Source organism: Gopherus flavomarginatus, chromosome 5 (genome assembly GCF_025201925.1).
Source record: "Gopherus flavomarginatus isolate rGopFla2 chromosome 5, rGopFla2.mat.asm, whole genome shotgun sequence".
In the NCBI taxonomy this organism is placed as follows: Eukaryota; Metazoa; Chordata; order Testudines; family Testudinidae; genus Gopherus; species Gopherus flavomarginatus.
In genome coordinates this window covers 129,454,708-129,474,110 of record NC_066621.1, presented here as the reverse complement: position 1 = coordinate 129,474,110, position 19,403 = coordinate 129,454,708, and the positions used below count along the sequence as shown (strand labels likewise).

The 19,403-nt window shown below is 45.0% G+C and overlaps 1 protein-coding gene and 1 long non-coding RNA gene across 3 annotated transcripts in view; one reads left to right on the top strand and one right to left on the bottom strand.

Annotated features, from left to right (window-relative positions):
• Window positions 1-10,940: 10,940 nt before the first annotated feature.
• On the bottom strand, window positions 10,941-18,301 carry LOC127051280 (uncharacterized). The gene is made up of 3 exons (XR_007774463.1): window positions 18,230-18,301; window positions 16,787-16,980; window positions 10,941-11,259 (listed from the first exon to the last, which is right to left on the bottom strand). It is a non-coding gene; the product is annotated as an uncharacterized LOC127051280 (long non-coding RNA).
• CCDC88C (coiled-coil domain containing 88C) overlaps window positions 17,977-19,403 on the top strand; it is a 138,338-nt gene continuing 136,911 nt past the window's right edge. For both annotated transcript variants that reach the window (XM_050953170.1, XM_050953169.1), the window contains exon 1: window positions 17,977-18,631. In XM_050953170.1, the coding sequence (XP_050809127.1) occupies window positions 18,572-18,631 (60 nt within the window). In that variant the 5' untranslated portion in view covers window positions 17,977-18,571. The remainder of the gene's footprint in view (window positions 18,632-19,403) is intronic.

Sequence of the window (19,403 nt, the reverse complement as noted above, 5' to 3'; positions counted from 1 at the left end):
GTGGTCGATTGGTCCAGAAGTTATCCATTCTGTTTTCCGGAAGTGGGGCTTTCCCCGCATAGACCTCTTCGCCTGCCGCAAGAACAGGAAATGCCAGACATTCTGCTCCTTCCAGGGTCTCTCCCAGGGCTCAATATCAGATGCATTTCTGATACCGTGGACAGGCCATCTGCTTTATGCCTTCCCATCATTCCCGCTAGTTCACAAGGTCCTGCTCAAGCTCCGCAGAGATAGAGCCCACCTCATCATGATCTCTCCAGCCTGGCCGAGGCAACGCTGGTACACCATGTTGCTCGACCTCTCGATAGCCAACCCAATCCCTCTACCTCTTTGCCCGGACCTGATAACTCAAGACCACGGCAGACTTCACCACCCAGACCTGCAGTCTCTTCACCTCACAGCATGGTTACTGCATGGTTAAGCCAGTCTGAGTTACGTTGCTCTATCTCGGTGCAACAAGTGCTACTGGGTAGTAGGAAACTTTCCACTAAGTTAACATATCTGGCCAAGTGGAAGCACTTCTCCTGCTGGTGTGACCAATGTAATGTTATTCCCACCGAGGTTCGGTCCCTACCATCTTGGACTACCTCTGATCTCTCAAACAGCATGGCCTAGCGGTATCTTCATTGAAGGTGCACTTGGCGGCCATCTCTGCCTTCCACTCAGGGGGAAACGGCTGCTCGGTGTTCTCTCACCCCTTGGTTTCGAGATTCCTCAAGAGCTTGGAGCGATTATACCCACAAGTACGTCGCCCCGCCCCAACTTGGGACTTCAACCTAGTTCTAGCCAAACTTATGACTGCTCCCTTCGAGCCGCTAGCAACCTCTTGCTGCTATACCTGTCCTGGAAGACAGCCTTCCTCGTAGCCATTACATCAGCAAGACAAGTTTCCGAGCTTCGGGCTCTCACGGTGGACCCCTCGTATACAGTGTTTCATAAGGACAAGGTACAGTTGCGACCACATCCAGCCTTCCTCTCTAAAGTGGTATCGGCCTTTCATATCAACCAGGATATCTTCCTTCCAGTCTTCTTCCCGAAGCCAACTCATCACGCCGGGCGCAGCAACTGCATTCCCTAGACATCCGTAGGGCGCTCGCATTTTGTATCAAGAGAACAAAGCCCTTCCGTAAATCACCACAACTCTTCGTCACGGTGGGAAACTGGATGAAGGACCTACCTGTCTCCTCCCAGAGGATTTCATCTTGGGTGACATCGTGCATCCACACCTGCTATGACTTGGCTCATGTCTCAGTGAGCCACCTTACCGCCCATTCTACCAGGGCCCAGGCTTCATCTGCCACTTCCCTGGCTCATGTACCCATCCAGGAAATATGTCGTGCAGCTACCTGTTCACACCTTTGCGTCACATTACGTATTGGTTCAACAGTCCAGAGATGATGCGGCATTTGGATCAGCAGTTCTACATTCTGTGACATCTCACTCCGACCCCACCGCCTAAGTAAGCCTTAGGAGTCACCTAATTGGAATCGATATGAGCAAGAACTCGAAGAAGAAAAGACGGTTACTCACCTTTGTAACTTCGAGACATGTTGCTCATATCCATTCCAAACCCGCCCTCCTTCCCCTCTGTCGGAGTAGCCAGCAAGAAGGAACTGAAGGGCCATTGGGTCGGCAGGGGTATATATCCGGCACCACTCTAGAGGGCGACCCAGCCGACCCACCGAGTGTTGCTAGAGTAAAAATCTTCCGACGAACGTGGATGCGGTGCACACACACCTAATTGGAATGGATATGAGCAACACATCTCGAAGAACAACAGTTACAAAGGTGAGTAACCATCTTTTCTGCATACAAGGAATCGGACTGCATTGAAGAATACCTTACCACTTTTGAAAAGCATTGTAAAGCACCCAAGGTTGCAGGGCATGAGTAACACAGCTACTTATTCGGCTGGATACGTCACAATGGTGTTCTGTAAAAGGACAATTATCAGTGAATTTTGTATTGATGAAAGGTGTTAACCCAAAAATGAAGTCCTCTGTAACTAACCGAACAGGTACAACCCACAGTTGAAGTGTGAGTTTCCCCACATTGCCTTGCTGAGGTGGCTCAATGCCAACTTGGAAGGGTTTATCTTTATGGATGGAGCGGGGGATATTTCAGTTGTTGTTTTTTATTTTTTTGTTTTTTTTTTTATTTAATTTATCTGATCTGAAAGTCTGGCTAGCTGTAAGCCAGTCATGGAAATGGTATTGCTTGAAGACTATCAACTGTTTCACCACTGTGATAGGTTCAGCTGTACCAACTAACTGGAAATGTATGAGACACAATTGATGGTCACTGGACAACAGTTTGAAAACCAATGGCTTTGTATCTCTCTGGATGTGCCACTAAAGAAGGGCAGCCATCAAGGCAGGAACAGGTGCCACTGTTCATCAGCAAAGGGCCTAAGAAGATTCTTGGTGGATGCAGCTGTGTATTTCATTTAGCTGTGCGCACATCCATCGCACGGGAGCCAGAGAATTTTGCCTAGCAGTACCTGTACAGGGTTGGCACTTGCATCTCATGGCCATAGTCCCTCCCCTTACTATATGAGGTGGTGCCACCCTGACCCCTCCCTCAGTTCCTTCTTACCACCTGTTGGTGGAGTCTGAGCTCTGGGTGGTCTTAACCGCACAACCTCTCGCTATTTTAGTCTCTTTGTAGTTGTATATAGTTAGTAGTACCTTAGTGTTATATTAGTGTTAGTTGTATTTAATTAAGCATTCCTCTGTGGTGCCCTCACTGGGGTTTAAATATCGTCCATCATGTGGAAGCAATCCCCAACGATGCCCATACATGGTGCATGCTGTGCTTGGGCAAGGCCCATGTGAAGGAGCGATGTTCAATTTGTTGATCATTCATGAAACAAAGTCATGGCTAGGGACCTTTGCCTAAAGTAGCACCTATTCAAACAGACCATGCAGCCTGCTTCTGCACTGAGGCCACCTTTGTCTCTGTCTGTAGTCTTAACCTTCACAACAGTTTGCATGTTCCTGAGGCTCTTGGGCCACATGTCCACTTGCACACAGGTGGTTCATTTGCAAAGTTGCGCCTTTGTCTTCTTCAAATATAGTTCAGGACTGTTTAACATCCAACCCTCACACTCTGGACAGGTTGGTCTGCCTCCCTCCGTTGATCCTGGACTCCTTGAAATGGTGGAAGGTTCAGAGGACTGTATGTTGAGGCGTGCCCTTTGCATCAGCACTTACCAATCAGGATTGTTGTCATCAATACCTCCCTGGTAGGTTAGGGAGCACGTCTGGAGTCTCTGAATGTTCCCAGCATGTGACTGGAGCAGGATAAAAGGGAAGGTCCTTTCATGGATTGAGAACTGGTTAAAAGATAGGGAACAGAGGGTAGGAATAAATGGTAAATTCTCAGAGTGGAGAGGGGTAATTAGTGGTGGTCCCCAAGGGCCAGTCCGCAGACCAATCCTATTCAACTTACTCATAAATGATCTGGAGAAAGGGGTAAACAGTGAAGTGGCAAAGTTTGCAGATGATACTAAACTGCTCAAGATATTTAAGACCAAAGCAGACTGTGACGAACTTCAAAAAGATCTCACAAAACTAAGTGATTGGGCAACAAAATGGTAAATGATATTTAATTTGGATAAATGTAAAGTAGTGCACAATGGAAAAAATAACCCCAACTATGCATACAATATGATGGGGGCTAATGTAGCTACAACAAGTCAGGAAAAAGATCTTGGCATCATTGTGGATAGTTCTCGGAAGATGTCCACGCAGTGTGCAGAGGCGGTCAAAAAAGCAAACAGGATGTTAGGAATCATTAAAAAGGGAATAGAGAATAAGACTGAATATATTATTGCCCTATATAAATCGATGGTATGCCCACATCTCAAATACTACATACAGATGTGGTCTCATCATCTCAAAGATATAATGGCACTAAAAAAGGTTCAGAAAAGGGCAACTAAAATGATTAGGGGTTTGGAACGGCTCTCAGGAGAGATTAAAGAGGCTAGGACTCTTCAGCTTGAAAAAGAGGAGACTAAGGGGGGATATGATAGAGGTATATAAAATCATGAGTGATGTGAATAAAGAAAAGTTGTTCCCATAATGCAAGAACTAGGGGTCACCAAATGAAATTAATAGGCAGCAGGTTTAAAACAAATACAAGGAATTTCTTCATGCAGTGCACAGTCAATCTGTGGAACTCCTTACCTGAGGAGGTTGTGAAGGATAGGACTATAACAGTGTTTAAAAGAGAAATGGATAAATTCATGGTGGTTAAGTCCATTAATGTATATTAGCCAGGATGGGTAAGGAATGGTGTCCCTAGCCTCTGTCAGAGGATGGAGATGGATGGCAGAAGAGAGATCACTTGATCATTGCCTGTTAGGTCCACTCCCTCTGGGGCACCTGGCATTGGCCACTGTCAGTAGACAGGATACTGGGCTAGCTGGACCTTTGGTCTGACCCGGTACGGCCGTTCTTATGTTAAGTGCAACTGTATATCACTGACTTGGAGTTTCAGGCCATCTACAATGCCTGTCTCACTTTGCTAGACCTCATCAAGGGTTCGGTAGTTCACATACTTACATCATGGTGGTATTGATGGTGGTATGGGAACAGGCAAGGGAGAGCACACTTCAGCGCTCTGACAAGAGGTGATCAGGTTGTGGCAGTTCTGCATCAACAAGAGTATCACTCTGATAGCCAATCACTTGTCTTGGGTCCAGAATCATCTTGTGGACAATCTCAGGAATTTTGCCCTGGACCAAAAGTGGTCTCTGAAGCTCAGTGTTCTGAGAGTCAACTTTGCAGCGTGGGGCATCCTGACAATTGACCTGTTTGCTACAAGGGGCAATAGGAAATGCCATCTGTTCTGCTTTCAAGAGGGCCCTAGTCCAGGTTCCCTGACTGACTCCTTCCACGTCAGCTGGCAGTTGGTTCCCTGTGTGATTTTCTTCCAATCCTGATCATTCCACAGGTCATCTTGATCAAGCTGAAAGCAGATCAGGCCAAGCTCATCCTCGTTGCCCTGGCATGGCCATGGCAGTGCTGGTTTTCCAACCTTCTTGCACTAACGATTCAGCCTCTCGTATCCTTTCCTCTCCATCCTGACCTGCTTACTCAGAATCATGGTCAAACTTTATATCCTACACTCAGCTCTGTGCATCTCACAGCATGGCTGCTCTGTGGTTGAATGAGGAAGAAGAGTGATGTTCAGCAGCTGTTTGACCGGTACTACTCAGTAGGATAAAACTCTCCCTCAGGGTGGTCTATTAGGCAAAGTGGAAGTGTTTTTCAATATAATCATTGACCCGTGGAGTTCAGATGATGCTGGCTGGTATCCAAGATCTCTTGAAGTATTTGCTGCGTCTTCAGTCATCAGGCCTTACACTTAGCTCATTGAGGGTGCATCTAGCAGCGATCTGAGTCTTTCATCCACCCATTCATGGATCATCACTATTTTCCAATGCCCTGGTGACACTGACCTTAATGCTTGTCTAAGTGGCTTTCCTGGGACCTATTCGAGCCTCTGGCACCCTGCCTCTTTCCTCTCGTGTCAAACTGCATTCCTCATGAGGAGAGCGAGTGTTGCAGGTTTTGATGACAGAACCTCCTTTCTCCAAAGACAAAGTGACGTTGCATCGGCACCTGAACTGTGTTGAAAGTGGTTTCTCAGTTTCATTTAAACAAGGCAGCATATTTGCCTGTGAATCCTTCCCCCCCCACCACGCCGCATTCATCTCCAGAGAAGCAGCGTCCTCACATGCTGGATATTAGATAATGTCTGGCCTTTTATCTGGATGGGACTAAACTCTTTCAGGCTTCGCCTTGTTTGTTTGTATCATGTGCAGGTTATATGAAGGAACAAGCAATCTTCTCATAAATGATCTCTAAGTGGATCACTTCCTGTTTCAAGACGGCATACAAAACAGGAACTGGCCAGTGGGAGTGCGAAGCCGGTGCTTGGGGTAGGGGCAGCGCATGGAGCCCCATGGCCCACCGCCTAGGAGCCAGACCTGCTGCAGGCTGCTTCTAGGGCACAGCACGATGTCAGCACAGGTGGCGACTAGCCTGCCTTAACCGGGCAGCAGCGCTGACAGGACTTTTTAACGGTCCAGTTGGTGGTACTGGAGAGAGCCGCTGCAACCCAGTGCCTTACATTCTGTGACCCAGCACTCGGTCGTGACCTGCAGTTTGAAAATCACTAGTCGAAGGCACTGCTGAACATCAGTAGTCAGTCTCCTTTACTCTGTGCTGGGAGATGTGTGAAAAAACACTTTGGCTTGGGAACAAGCTGGCAAAATATCGGAGTGGAGGGAAACTGGCTTTTGAAAAGCAGTGTAAAACAGAATGTTGATGAAACTACAAGTGGCAGAGGGATAATTATGCATCATGGTTGTGGCTTTATTCTGAAACTCGACTGTTGCAACTTAGATGCATCAGAGAGCATTAGCAGCAAAGAATTTATAATTTATTTAGTTATTTATTTATTTGTATTACATAGGAACTCTAGCCATGAACCAGTACCCCATTGTACTAGGTGCTCTACAAACACAGAACAAAAAAGACTGTTCTGACCCAAACAGCTTACAGTCTTGTCAGCAGTTCTTGAATGATTTAGTTAAGTTTCAAATTAACATAGTTAATACAATCCACAAACTAACAAAATTGTCTGAATTGTAATGTTTTTAAAATTGTCCATTTTATGAGGTGCTAGAAGACCACTTAAGTGCTAAGAGAGATTTCTGTCATATCGTTTGTACCTTCCACTGCTTTTAACTAACAATTCTGGCCCAGTTAGACATGAGTATCTAAAGAGGCCATAGCATGTTTATATAACATGGTTATAGACCAGGTTTGGGATGGAAAAGTGATCTTGCGCAGTGATTCTCATACCATTTTCATTCCGCTTTTCATGGAAAACTTTAAAAATGAAACATTTTCAGAACAGAAAAATTGTGAAGGGGTATGGGTCCGTAATATCTCTCATACAAAGTGGGCCTCTGGATGAAGATTTATAGATTCCATAGCCAAAAGAGATCATCTAGTTTGACCTATATAACAAGCCTTAGAACATCCCCAAAATAATTCCTAGAGCATATCTTTTAGAAACATCCAATCTTGATTTTAAAATGGTCAGTAATGGAGACTCCACTATGACCGTTGGTAAATTATTCCAATGGTTAATTACTCTTCATTAAAATTTTACGCCTTATTTCTGGTCTGAATTTGTCTAACTTCACCTTCCAGCCGTTGGATTGTGTTGTACCTTTCTCTTCTAGATTGAAGAGACCACTATTAAATATTTATTTGATGAAGAAAACTGTTCTGCCCTACATTTCTATCTAGTCTAAAATAGGGACAAAGCTATGATCTTTCTTGTAGCTCCCTACTGGGCATGGCAGTTTTGGGTGACAAACTTGTTCCAGATGTCTGTTCAGTTTCTGATCCAGCTCCCAGACTGCCCCAACCTGATTTTCGCAGCACGACAGCCAAATGCTTCATCCAGACCCAAAGTCAAGTCACTGTATCTGAGGATGAGGCTGTTGTTAGCTTCCCTACAAGAAATCCAGGCAGGAAAACATCAGTCAGTAAACTATATTCTTCTTGTTCTTGGTATGGGCAGCCCAGCATAGTCTTGACTCTGATACCAAAGAATTTTGAGTACTTATTGCATTTGAAGCAGGCTGTCCTTTCACTCAGCTCAGTATAGATCCATTTTGTGACAATTTCAATTTGCCATCAGCCTGGGCAGTTCTGTTTGGTCTTTCTCATCCATCAGTATCAAAGTTTCACAGGAACTATTAGATATTTACCTGCTGTGATGGCGGAGAACCTACTCCTGCCTCGGACCTCAATTTACTATTCCTGATGCTGGTGGAGCCCCCATTTGAATCTGACAGTTCTTTACCCTACCTCATTCTGAAAACTATTTTTCTATTGGTTATTATTTTGGTCAGAAGCGTAAATGAGCTTCAGACTCTTTTATGGCTGAACTCATATATATGACATTCCATAGTGACAAGGTTTTTCTAAGACTTCCATCCAAATTTAATTCCTAACATGGGTCTCAGAATTTCATCTAAACCAGTCATTCAGCCTGTCTGTCTTCTTCCCGAAGCCACACTCGGCACTGGGAGAAAAGACATTAAATACACTAGATGTATCTAAGACTTTATTTTATTACATTGACAGGACTAAGCCATTCAGACTGTTGCTCATATAACATCTGTATCCCATATTGTAAAGTAATAAGTGAGATGCAGGCAGCAACTTACAAGTATTCAATAAAGTCTAAACACTAAGAACATTTCTATAATTTTAATACCTATTTTAATATTAACACTACGTATGTCTACACTACACAGTTTTGTTGACAAAAGTCAGGTTTCATCAACAAAACAGTTGAGGTACACACACAAAAGTGCTTCTCCTGCTGATTTAACTCTCCTGCTACACCAACAGAATAAAACCACCTCAATGAGCGGCATAGAGGTTTTTGTGAAAAAGAGCTACACAGTATCAGTGTAGACACTGTGTTTGCTTATGGTGCCCTAAGTGGCCTCAAGGAGGTGTTCCACAATGCCCATCATGACCACTCTGGTAAGCAGTTTCTTCTCTGCTGCCCTGCCACCAGGTACACAGGCATCCATCGCTCCCCCTTTAAAGCCTCAAGAATTTTTGCAATTCCATTTCCTGTTTGCTTGATGTGGACAGCTCACATCGTATTTTCCAAGCTGACTATGGTGGCTTTCTGCAGCAAATAGGCTTCCTTGTGGAGTATACCAGAGTTGCTGGATCTGTTCAGTCTGTGGGGAGAGGAGACTGTGCAGTCGCAGCTTTGAGCTATAGGATGGTTCAGATGGCTGAGAAGGGCACAATAGGGACATGCAGCAGTGCCGTGCTAAGATCAAGGAGCTGAGGCAGGTGTACCAGAAGGCAAAGGAGGCCAACTGTCACTCTGATGTGGCGCAGAAAACATGCAACTTCTAAAAGGAGCTGCACACCACTCTCAGTGGTGACCCCACCTCTGCTGCCAAAAGCCCTGTGGATACTTTGATGGGGACTGGAGGCAGTGCCTAGGAAGTCAACTCTGAGGGTTAAGTGGTGGACAAGGAAGTTGAGTTGGAGGAGGATGTGGGACAGGCGCCAGGCTTGTCTGGTGGTGTGGTGAGCCAGGACCTCTTTTATCTCTGGAGGGGTCTAGCCAGTCCCAGCAGTCTGGCTCTAGTATGTCTGAAGCGAGAGTGGAGATCTGGTAAGTATCTTTTTCTTTTTCCTGACAGTTACATAAGGTAGAGGCATCCTTTATTTTGTTACATGGTGCACGTGGGAGAAGGGATCAAAATTAACAACACTAGATACTGTTTGCATCTGCTTCATGCTCCCCTGTGGTGGAGAGGGATAGCTCAGTGGTTTGAGCATTGGCCTGCTAAACCCAGGGTTGTGAGTTCAGTCCTTGAGGGGGCGATTTGGGGATTGGTCCTGCTTTGAGCAGGGGATTGGACTAGATGATCTCTTGAGGTCCTTTCCAACCCTAATGATTCTATTCTATGATTCTAGGGGGGGCTCTGCAGAAAAGTTTTTGTTAATACACACTCAGATCTCCCAGGAATCCTCCATAGAGAACACTAGGAAACTTCCCTGCAGATGCTGTGCAATTCTCTGCCGAAGGTTCCTTGGCAGAGCTGCTTTGTTTCTTCTCCCATTACACGACACTTTGTGGCACCAATCGGCAGTTACTTCTGGAGGCACCAAAGTAACACACAGGCGAACATCAAACATCTTCAGTTACGCTCAGTAGTGCGATTTCAGTTTCAGTGCCAGTATTCAGAATAGTATCCCTAGGCGCTTGTACTGATCCCCTTCTGGAAACCCAGACCCTTTGTCCCATCTTGCACAAACACCACCCTTCCCCTCCCCCACCCCCACCCCCTATCCCTGGGCCGAACTCACCATGTTTAGTGCTCTGGCCATGCAGCATGTTTCCCAAGGGAAAGTGAGAAAGAGGTGTATGTAATTTTATGATTCAAGACTGTGCGTGCACCCACAATACTAACTTTGTGTATTGTTTCTTTTGCTTCTGGATGTGCCCTGGAGGGCCAGCTCGTACACGGAGATAGAAACTTGTGGGTTTTCAGGCCAATCTCAGTGTGTTTCAGTGGGACAAGCATGTGGCATTCACACACCAACAGTACGCTGCTCACCTCATTCTCCCAAAATGCCAAGACCTTAGAGTTGCTGCAGGAAAGATATAAAAATCCTGCATCTGCTGGCATATTAAGCGTCTGGGAAGCTATTCACAGAAGCCCCTACTGACACTGAGGAAAAGTAGGTTTCCCTTTCTCTGTAGAGGCCTCCGTCAGTAGAGAGATGCTACTGGGTTGGTTCCCACATAATTCCTTGCCTTATTATGGGGGGAACTTTCATTACTACTTATTATTCTGCTATATCACTTAAAACTCTGCTTATTTCATCCACTGCTGCTGTGTTTTCTCTGCTTTCCATTAGTGACAACTGAGGAGAGACGTTGTAATATTTCTTTTCTGATAATTTTCTGTTGCACGGCTTTTCTCCTCATTCAACCCCCCCAATAGTCTGGTAAATGACTAGAACACAAATTGAAATTTTATCTAAAGGAAAACAATTATATGTCTAAGGCTCAAGGTTAACTGATACATTATATCAAGTTATCTTAACACTAATAATCAGTTGCTGCAGTATTTCTACAGCTGTGGAAGAAATTTGGTGGTGGCCTAAGCTGCAGAGTGAGGGTTAGTCCTGGAGCCTCCAACAACAACATTAGGTTGCCTCTGAATTTCACAGAGGGGGCAATTAACCCATTATTAGTGAATGAAGAGAGAGCCTTCTAACAAAAAAATTATCAGGTAAGACATTTATCAGTAATGGACCCTAAGGCCCAACCCCCTTCTTTCTCTCTCACACACCTAATGCTGCTATGGATTTAGTTACTCGGTGGTGGACAGAAGATGTTAAAACTCTTCTGTTAGATCCCTGCATGATTGTGACATTTAGGACCTTCTGTGCTTATGGTTAAGAGGGGAACAATCTTTGGCCCTTTCAGAATGTACTCTAAGGAACAATCTGACAATGGCATGAAGTCATCTGAATAGTCTAACAAGTCTTTTCCATATCCGTTTATTTTTATAATCCCATTCAAAGGAGACTAAACTGAAACGAAACACTCTCAGTGAGGTAGTCTGTCTTGTCCCGAAATTCTTCAGTTGTCTTCAAGTAGAATCTGTCTGAGACTGCTCTACAATGGAAAGGAAAATGCTAGGTCAGAAAGCCCATAGAGGGTGTGCTAACTAGCTGCAGGGAGCCAGTCCCAGTGCCTAAACTTCCATAAACAATTCTGCTAGTGCACCTCCTCCCAATCCAACAACCTCCCCATATTGTACTATTCCTGGGCACCCTGAATGGAAACTGCCAGTTGTTAGGTAAATTGGTAACCCAGAAAAGCATCCACTAGGTCAGAATTTCCCCAGCTCTGGTCTGTGCATGCTGGTTGCACACAGCGGCGGCTCCAGGCATGCTGCCGAATCTGCAGGACCGGGGACCTCCCACAGGCAAGCTGCCAAAGCAGCCTGCCTGCTGTGCTTGGGGCAGCAAAAAAGCTAGAGCCACCCCTGGTTGCACAGAACTGGTTTCTCCTTATTTCTCGTTGTTAAATTATGTTAAACATGACGAAACATACATTGAAACTTCCCAAGTGTCACTTTTCCACTTAAGCAACTGCTGCCACTGCTCCAGGGGATATTCTGTGATTACAAGTGAGCGTGAAGTTGTGAATTGGAGCATGTGTATCTACCAACTAAAATATTATTCATGTGATGAAAGTTTGAAAATCCCTGTGCTAGACAACAATAAATGGAGAACAACAATTTCATTTGTGCCTAAAATCAGATTTAAAATTAGATTTCCAAAACCAAAAAGAATTAATCCCCTAGATTTTTGGGGGGGGAGGCGGGGGGGAGGGAGGGAACAGGAGTTGTCTTATAGGGCTGAGCCAGCAGACTTGCTGTACAAAGAGCTGTTTCAAGCTTGTAAAAAGATTAAAATACTGTAATAAAAGATTGCTGTAGACACTGGACAGCAAGATATGGGGAATCTCCTGTCAATGCTGCACTAGCAGCTCTTTTCACACTAGTTAATTTAAAATAAATTTTCTTCATTGCTAAGACTCTTAGTTGTGAACAAGAAAGTCATATTTACAAGCAAGTTTCTTAATGACACTCCTAGGCAGAGAGAAATAGAAAACCTACTTTCATTACCATCAATTTAGCTGTCCTGTATTGTAATCTTGTACATTCTGCTATTCCCATCACTCAGGGCCTTACACTTCAGACAACACATGAATGGTGTAGCTTTGTTGATGCTTATAGCTGTTGCCAGGGGACAGTTTGAGAGAGGTGAATTATGCTGCGTACAGTCAGCATAAAGGAACATTTGAAAATGCTTGGACTTAGAAATTTTCTTCTTCTGTAGTGTGTCTGTCTGTCACACAACTACAGCATGATGGTGGTGGGTGCTTTAGAAATGTGTGCAGTAATAATAAATACAGGCAATAATTATGGCCTCTATTTTTAATGGCTTGTATTCTCTTAGCTGCTTAAGGACATTGTTCTGGTGTGTTTTGGTGCTCTGGTAACTAAGTTTTTTGTTTAGAGGCTGAAGTTCAGCATTTGTAATGGAGAGAAATGAGCTCTTTGCCAAATCTTGACAAAAAGATTTAGAAATGAATGTTACAAACCACTAGAAAAATCACATAATACGAACATGCACACTATTTTCCTTACTGATCTAAGCGGAGAGTGCTGTTATCCATACAAATACTCATGCTGAGACCTAGCTCTGATCACATTCAGATAAACATTTATTTCACTGCCTTTTGGACAGCAGCAGCACCAGATCCTGTCTGGTTTGGACAGGGACAAGAACTTAATTCTTGATAGGTGGGTAGGTGTTGGAGAAGCCAACTGTTGCTTTGGTGAGACAGGATGGGGAAAGTGGGCCGATTATACTATGGTAAGGGAGACAATGAACAGGGAGTAAATATAGGAAAGCAGTGTGTGTATGGGTGAGGGCTGGGTCAAAAATGTGGGACAGATTCTGTAGCAGGGAGAAGATAAGGGGGGAAAAATCACATTGGACCAAGGACTCCGAAGGCAGGGGGAGCCTCCGTGTTCCCCAGAATACCTTTATGCACTGAGGATGGGATTTTCAGAAGCACTCAGGATTGACCTAATTTTTGCTCCCATTGAAGTCAATAGGAATTTTATCCTTGACTTTAATAGGAGCAGAGTTAAGCCAAAACTGAGTGCTCTGAAGGACCCCACCCTGAAAATCATGGCTCTGCTCCAGGATAGGAGGTAGAAGTTGGAAAGCAACAAACTTTCCTAGTCATGGGCCCAAAAAACTCATCCCAAAAAACTTTCTAGCCTTCATTTTTTAATTTTTTCATTTAGACTCTTTAGGCAGGCATCTTTCTTCTTAAGTAGTTTTAGAACACCTCATTCACTTTTGGGTACTAGAGTAATATATATATATTTTTTTAAAGTGTGTGTGTGAGTGGGGAGAAACAGTGGAAGAAAAGAATGGAAGCTCATGTTACAAAAATAAAAGGTATCACACTTTCAAAGTGCATCCATTTTTCAAAGCTTATATTTTAATTTGGTTTTTTATCTGAAATGTGCACTCCCCGCAGGTTTTTATCTTGAATTCAGCATAGCTATTTGGTTATTTGACATTTTCTTTTACCGATGCTGTACCTTTCTGCATCCACTAGAAAGCATGCTGTGCTTTCCTGTATCCACTAGATGGAACTCATCTCCTTACACAGAGAAGTGAAATCATGGGGTGAAATCCTGGGCCCATTGAACTCCCATTTATGGGAGTTTTGCTACTGATTTTACTGAAGCCAAGATTTCACCCACAGCATCTTCTGCTGTGAGGGGCCAAATACTGAATGCAATGGGAGCTGAGGTGCTCAGCACCTTTCAGGAGCAGGCTTTTATTCCCTTGGGGCCTTTAGATCAGCACACACTGATTTTATAATTTGTGATTTATAATGACTTTCTCCACAGCTCCTTTCAATTATCCCACATTCCTAATGCCCAAATCCTATGTTGAGAGACTGCTCTAGTTTAGGACTCTGTGAGAACAGACGAAAGTGCACTCAAGTCATGACAGGTAAGGATATGTTTACACTTTCAGATGAGGATCTCACACCACTTCACAAACCGGATAATTATCCCCATTTTATAGATGGGGAAGTTACAGCTTAAAGAGATTTCAATGACTTGCCCCAAAGTCACATAGCCAGTCAGTAGCAGAACTGAAAATAGAATCCAAGGTTCCAGACTCCTAGCCCTATGCTTTAGCCAGTTAGATCTTCTTGATCACTGGTCCCCTGCTCTAGCCACTAGAGAACAATCACAAATAAGTGGAGGAACAGACCAGTCAATAGTATGGAAGATCACAGGGTACAAGTTCAATTGTAACAGTCAACCCCTCTAAAACTTGTAGAAAAATTGTTAACCATTACTATTCTGCCTTTTTCTCCATTCTTTCTCAGGGTTAGCATCATAGGTCCCTGAGACACTTAGTAAGGCACACTGATGGGTGTGTGGCCCGCTGTTTTATGACTTCTTTGTTTATTGTTCAGATACCGCTGTTCACTTTTCTCAGGAAAGCTAGAGAGGAAGATATACAGGGATGTAGGCAAGTGACAATTCATGTAGACCAAGTCTGCCAAGCACCCAAAAGTTTAGGGGTGGTTGTAAAATTTGAACCACTGCTAAATTACAAATGTGTCTCTACTAACCAACCCCTTAGATAGGAATAGCCCTGAATTGTGCAGACATCCAAATGCAGATCTGAACTCTGAGGCATGAGCCTATCTTGATTTGCAATAAGATACTACACTTCTTACAGTGGGGAATGGTAGATAAATATGTTTTCCAGGTGGACTGATTTAATGAAGTAGACAGAGCACAGGTTGTTCAAACAGGAAGTGATTTTCCACTTAGTTTACCTAGTCTTTAAATGACAGATGAGTGACTGTGATCAATCCCATGTTGTCTCAGCAACTCTCTCCAACTTGGAGAGAATGTTTTCTTTCCTCCTGTCGTAGGGGGCCTAATCTTTTTCCCACTGATGTCAAGGAGATTTTTGCCATTGACTTTTACAAGAAACAGGCCCCTGGGGATCAAGGATCTACTTATCTACCTATAATTATGAGCCACTACAACCCAACTTAAATGATATGAACAAGACACTACAATTAACAGTGACTTCTATCACTTAGCAGTAGATGTTTTACAAACTGTACAGCTATATTGTTCAAACCAGCTGATATTTTCCTTGGACAAAGTGGGAAAAGTGAAGAAAATAATTTAAATGGTATCTTTATTGAGGTATTCTGTCCTATTTGCTTACCTCTGCTAATGTGCTTGACCCCTCTAAAATACCCAAAAATAAAAACAGTCTCTGACCTAGAGAGCTTAGTGTCTAAACAATAAAAAGATAGGCTGTACTAGAAAAGCCAGTGATGGAGAGGCTGATAAAGAGGTTAAATAAAATACTACATATGTGAAAAACAAATGTAGTAATCTCTATCTAGATGCTAAAATTTTGCATACAATGGTTTCATTTCAACTCTTGAGAACCAATGAGTGGAACAGATTTTATTGTAACTATCAAAATGCCTACTAGCAATTTGTTGAATTTGATAGGACCATCATGCAGCATGTTAAATTATCTGCATTTTTTTATAGCTCAAATAAGTTAAATTCTGTCTGAAAGAATATAAATTCCCAATTCCTTTTTCCAAGACTATATTTTGGCATCCATATCCCAATATACAAAATATTTACTACTGTCAAATGCTGCAAGTGTTGTTAAAGAATACAACTAGCAGAGTGTAACCAGAATTAACCACCTGATTTTGTATGTATTTAAAAAATAGACATGCTGTAATTTATGCTTCTCACTTGTCTGACTGTGCATCAAGATTTCTCCTTTTCTCTCTTCTGTTTCTTGCTTCGTTCAGTATCTTTGACACAAAGTAATACATTTTAAAACACCACTGGGTTTCCTTTGTTCTAGCCCACTTAAACACATCTCAGTAGCTTTGAGAGTCTTCATTTTGCTCCTTCAAAAGATATCCATTAATTTAACAATATGTTGCACTTATATTGCCTTCCACCTAAAGCACTTTATAAATGCTAATTAACTGCACAATTTTTTTGTCAGTAAGGAGTAGCAGCCCTAGTTAAGGTCTGATCCAAAGCCCCCTGGAGGCGATTAGTCTTTTCACTGACTTCAATGGGCTTTGGATCAGACTCACACGTGGAGAAATTAAAGCACAGAGAAATTAAGTAACTTTACTAAGGTTACCCAAAAAGTCTGCAGCAGCCTTTTGAACCTAGAGCTCTAGCGTCCCCTTTCAGTGTCTTAACTGCATGACTGTCTTGCCTCCCTTTCAACCTCTGTTACAATAGAAGAGAGGTTCATGCAATAGTGTACACTAATTTTGGGGACCATATAGAGAAACCACAATCCACCATTGAGTGTTTTTCTATGCCATTGCATTTTGGGGCAGAGAGGGACCTAATTTTATTTTTGTGGTTTATTTTTTTTCCCAAGGAATTTTATGTGAGTGGATGAATAAGAGTTATGGTCATTTACATGAGGACAAATAGAAGTGATGATCTCTATGATGATTGAGTTGTAGCTAATTTGGGTACTACTGAAAACAACACAAGAAGTCCCCACCCTACCTGTTGTATTTAGCAGTGCTGCTTGGAAACCTATCTTCAGAAATAACTAGTTTTGGAGGGCTGCAGAGGTTGAATGGCTCAGTTACTCATTCTAGGTGTCTTTCAGCCAATCGTGTATAGATCAACACGCACTGGCTTCAGCAACCTGCTGCTCTTCCTCTCAGACCGGACATGGTACAGACTTGGCAGCTGAGCTGATGAAAGAAGGGGAGGAGGGATGTATGCAGCTATCAGAGTTTAGAAGGAGAACTAACCCCGTGCATGGCTCATATAAATACCACAGCCTCCCCACTGCCATCCTTTGGCTAAGGGATGAGGGAAAGTCAGAGACAATAAGCAGAGCCCTCCGAAAACGAGAGAACGTGGAACTGAACGAAAGGGATCACTGAATCTAGTCATCCGCTCCCATTGAAGTTCAAAATTAGTAGAGCTCCGAGGTTAAACGGAAGGATTTGGGGTACTGTGTCTAAACGGTCACTTACCCAACCGCCTTCCCTCGGTTTTGGGAAGCCCTGGGCATGAGTTCATGTTTAAACACAAGCGGGCTAGTACTGGGGTCATGCTAGCAATGGCTATTAGCATAGACGAAAACATCCTGCAGGTCAAAGGAGGTTTCTCTCTCCATTCCTCCCCTCGCCCCCCTTCATTGTCTTTTAGTTTTACGCGTTTCTAGATCCGCCCTGTTCAATACTCGGAAAACAAGAATTGGTTTTCAATTCCGATCTCTGGGCACTGACTGATGCCTCTGCCTTCGGCACGGGTACTGCTCCCACACGCTGAGTTAAGGGAGCGTGGTGGGTTAGTGACACACTGGGAGCCATCTGCAGGCAGGTTCCCCCGCGGGCATCATCACCCCCCTCCCCAGGAGCAGCCCGGATTCTTCCCCCGGGCGCGCAGACGAGCCAGGCCACCACGCGCCACCCGTCCGCGTCCCAGCTAGCGCCAGCATGCACCTCCCCACCGCGCCGCAGTGACCAGCCTGCCGCCTCTCGCCCCACCACCTCAGCCGCCCCTCCTAGGGTTCGTTCAGCTCCAAAGTAACAGCAAGCTTAACTGACACCAAAAAAGAGCCAGCGGCAACTCCCATTGGTCAGGTTCAGTCCATTCTCCAGCCTCCCATTTGCAGCCGGCGATGCCTGTCAAAGCTCCTCCTTACCGTCCCCTCCCACCCCCTGTCTAATTGCGGGTGCGGGGACTTTCCTAGTTGCCACAGGTAGTCGTGAAGCGAGGGGCGCTGCATCGCTCGCTCTGCTACAAGGGGCTGCGCGTTGCCTGGCCTCTCTGGAGCGCAGGGGAGTTTCTAGGCCGTGCTCTTTTATTATTAATGCACCCAGCTTCCCCGCACGCCCCTTCCTCGCGCTGACAATGCTGCGGCGAGGCGCGTGATTCCTTTGACTCCCCCGAGCGCACGCTTCAGAACCCGCTGCTGCCGCGCCGACTAACCTGCCGCCGTGGAGTTGTGCGGAGTGGGAGCGTCTCGCCGGGACACCGCAGCCCGCTGGGGGAGTGACTAGCGAGCCCTTGCCAGGAGCGGGGGCGGAGGGACCGGCCTGCAGCCGAGGGGCTCTGATCCCTGGCGGGGCAGCCTGGCGAGCGGACTCGCAGCCAGAGGGGGCGGCCCCGCGCACCGCGTGCCCTCAGGGGAAGCGGGGATGGACCTCGCATTGTTCCTCTGCTAAGCAACTCCTGCGGGGCGCTGGCGCCGCGGAACATGGGCTCCTCGCCTTTGTCTCCCGAGTGAGCGAGCCCTTCGCACGCCGCCTTTGTGAGCCGAGCCCCGCGAACATGGATGTGACCATTTCCGAGCTCATGGAGCTCTTCCTGCAGAGCCCTTTGGTGACCTGGGTAAGTGGCGCCCCATTGTTACGGGTTCTGGGACGTGTGTTGGGGAGGGGCTGTCCGCTCCCCCGCGCCCCGGGGAGCACCTGGCCGCGTGCCCCGAGGGGCTGGGGACAGGTTGGCTTCCCGCTGCGCACACACCCCCAACGCTGCTTTTTGATTCTTAAAAACAACTTCATGCAGAGATCTCTTGGCCAGGCTGAATTATCCCCACCTTGGCGGCTGGCAGGGGAACAGGTTTATGGGTCCTGGTTATTTTAAATAATATCAGCTGTCTATTCCAGTTACAAAGTAGCTCTATTTTTCAACTTTAAATAAAGCTGCTGCAAATGTGTCTGCGACCAGTCCTGGGGTCTGCTAGCGATCTGCCTGCAAAACAAAAAGAAACTTTCCTCTCTGAGAGCTAGCGGGTTGTTAGGTGCTGCTCACAATAGGTCCATAGAAGAAAAGTGATTTTGACCTAGGAGGGTGGGGGGACCATCTTGAAAAGAGGAATTGAGTTATGCTGTTGCTACTTACCTGCTGTTCGGAGGCTTGAATGCTAGGCCCAAAGCAAAAGTACCTTCCAGGATATGATTGTCACATGAACTATAGATAAGTGTTGTGAGATCAGTAATTGGGATGAATCTTTTCCGAAATCTGAAAAAGAACTGTGTGACTCTGAAATGGGGAGTGTTAAACCCCACCTTTTGGAATGGAGAATGGGAATGGAGCCTGGATGGTGTAAATCTTGCCCTGGTACAATTAGAGCAAGGAGCTTTCTTTCTATGAATTTGAC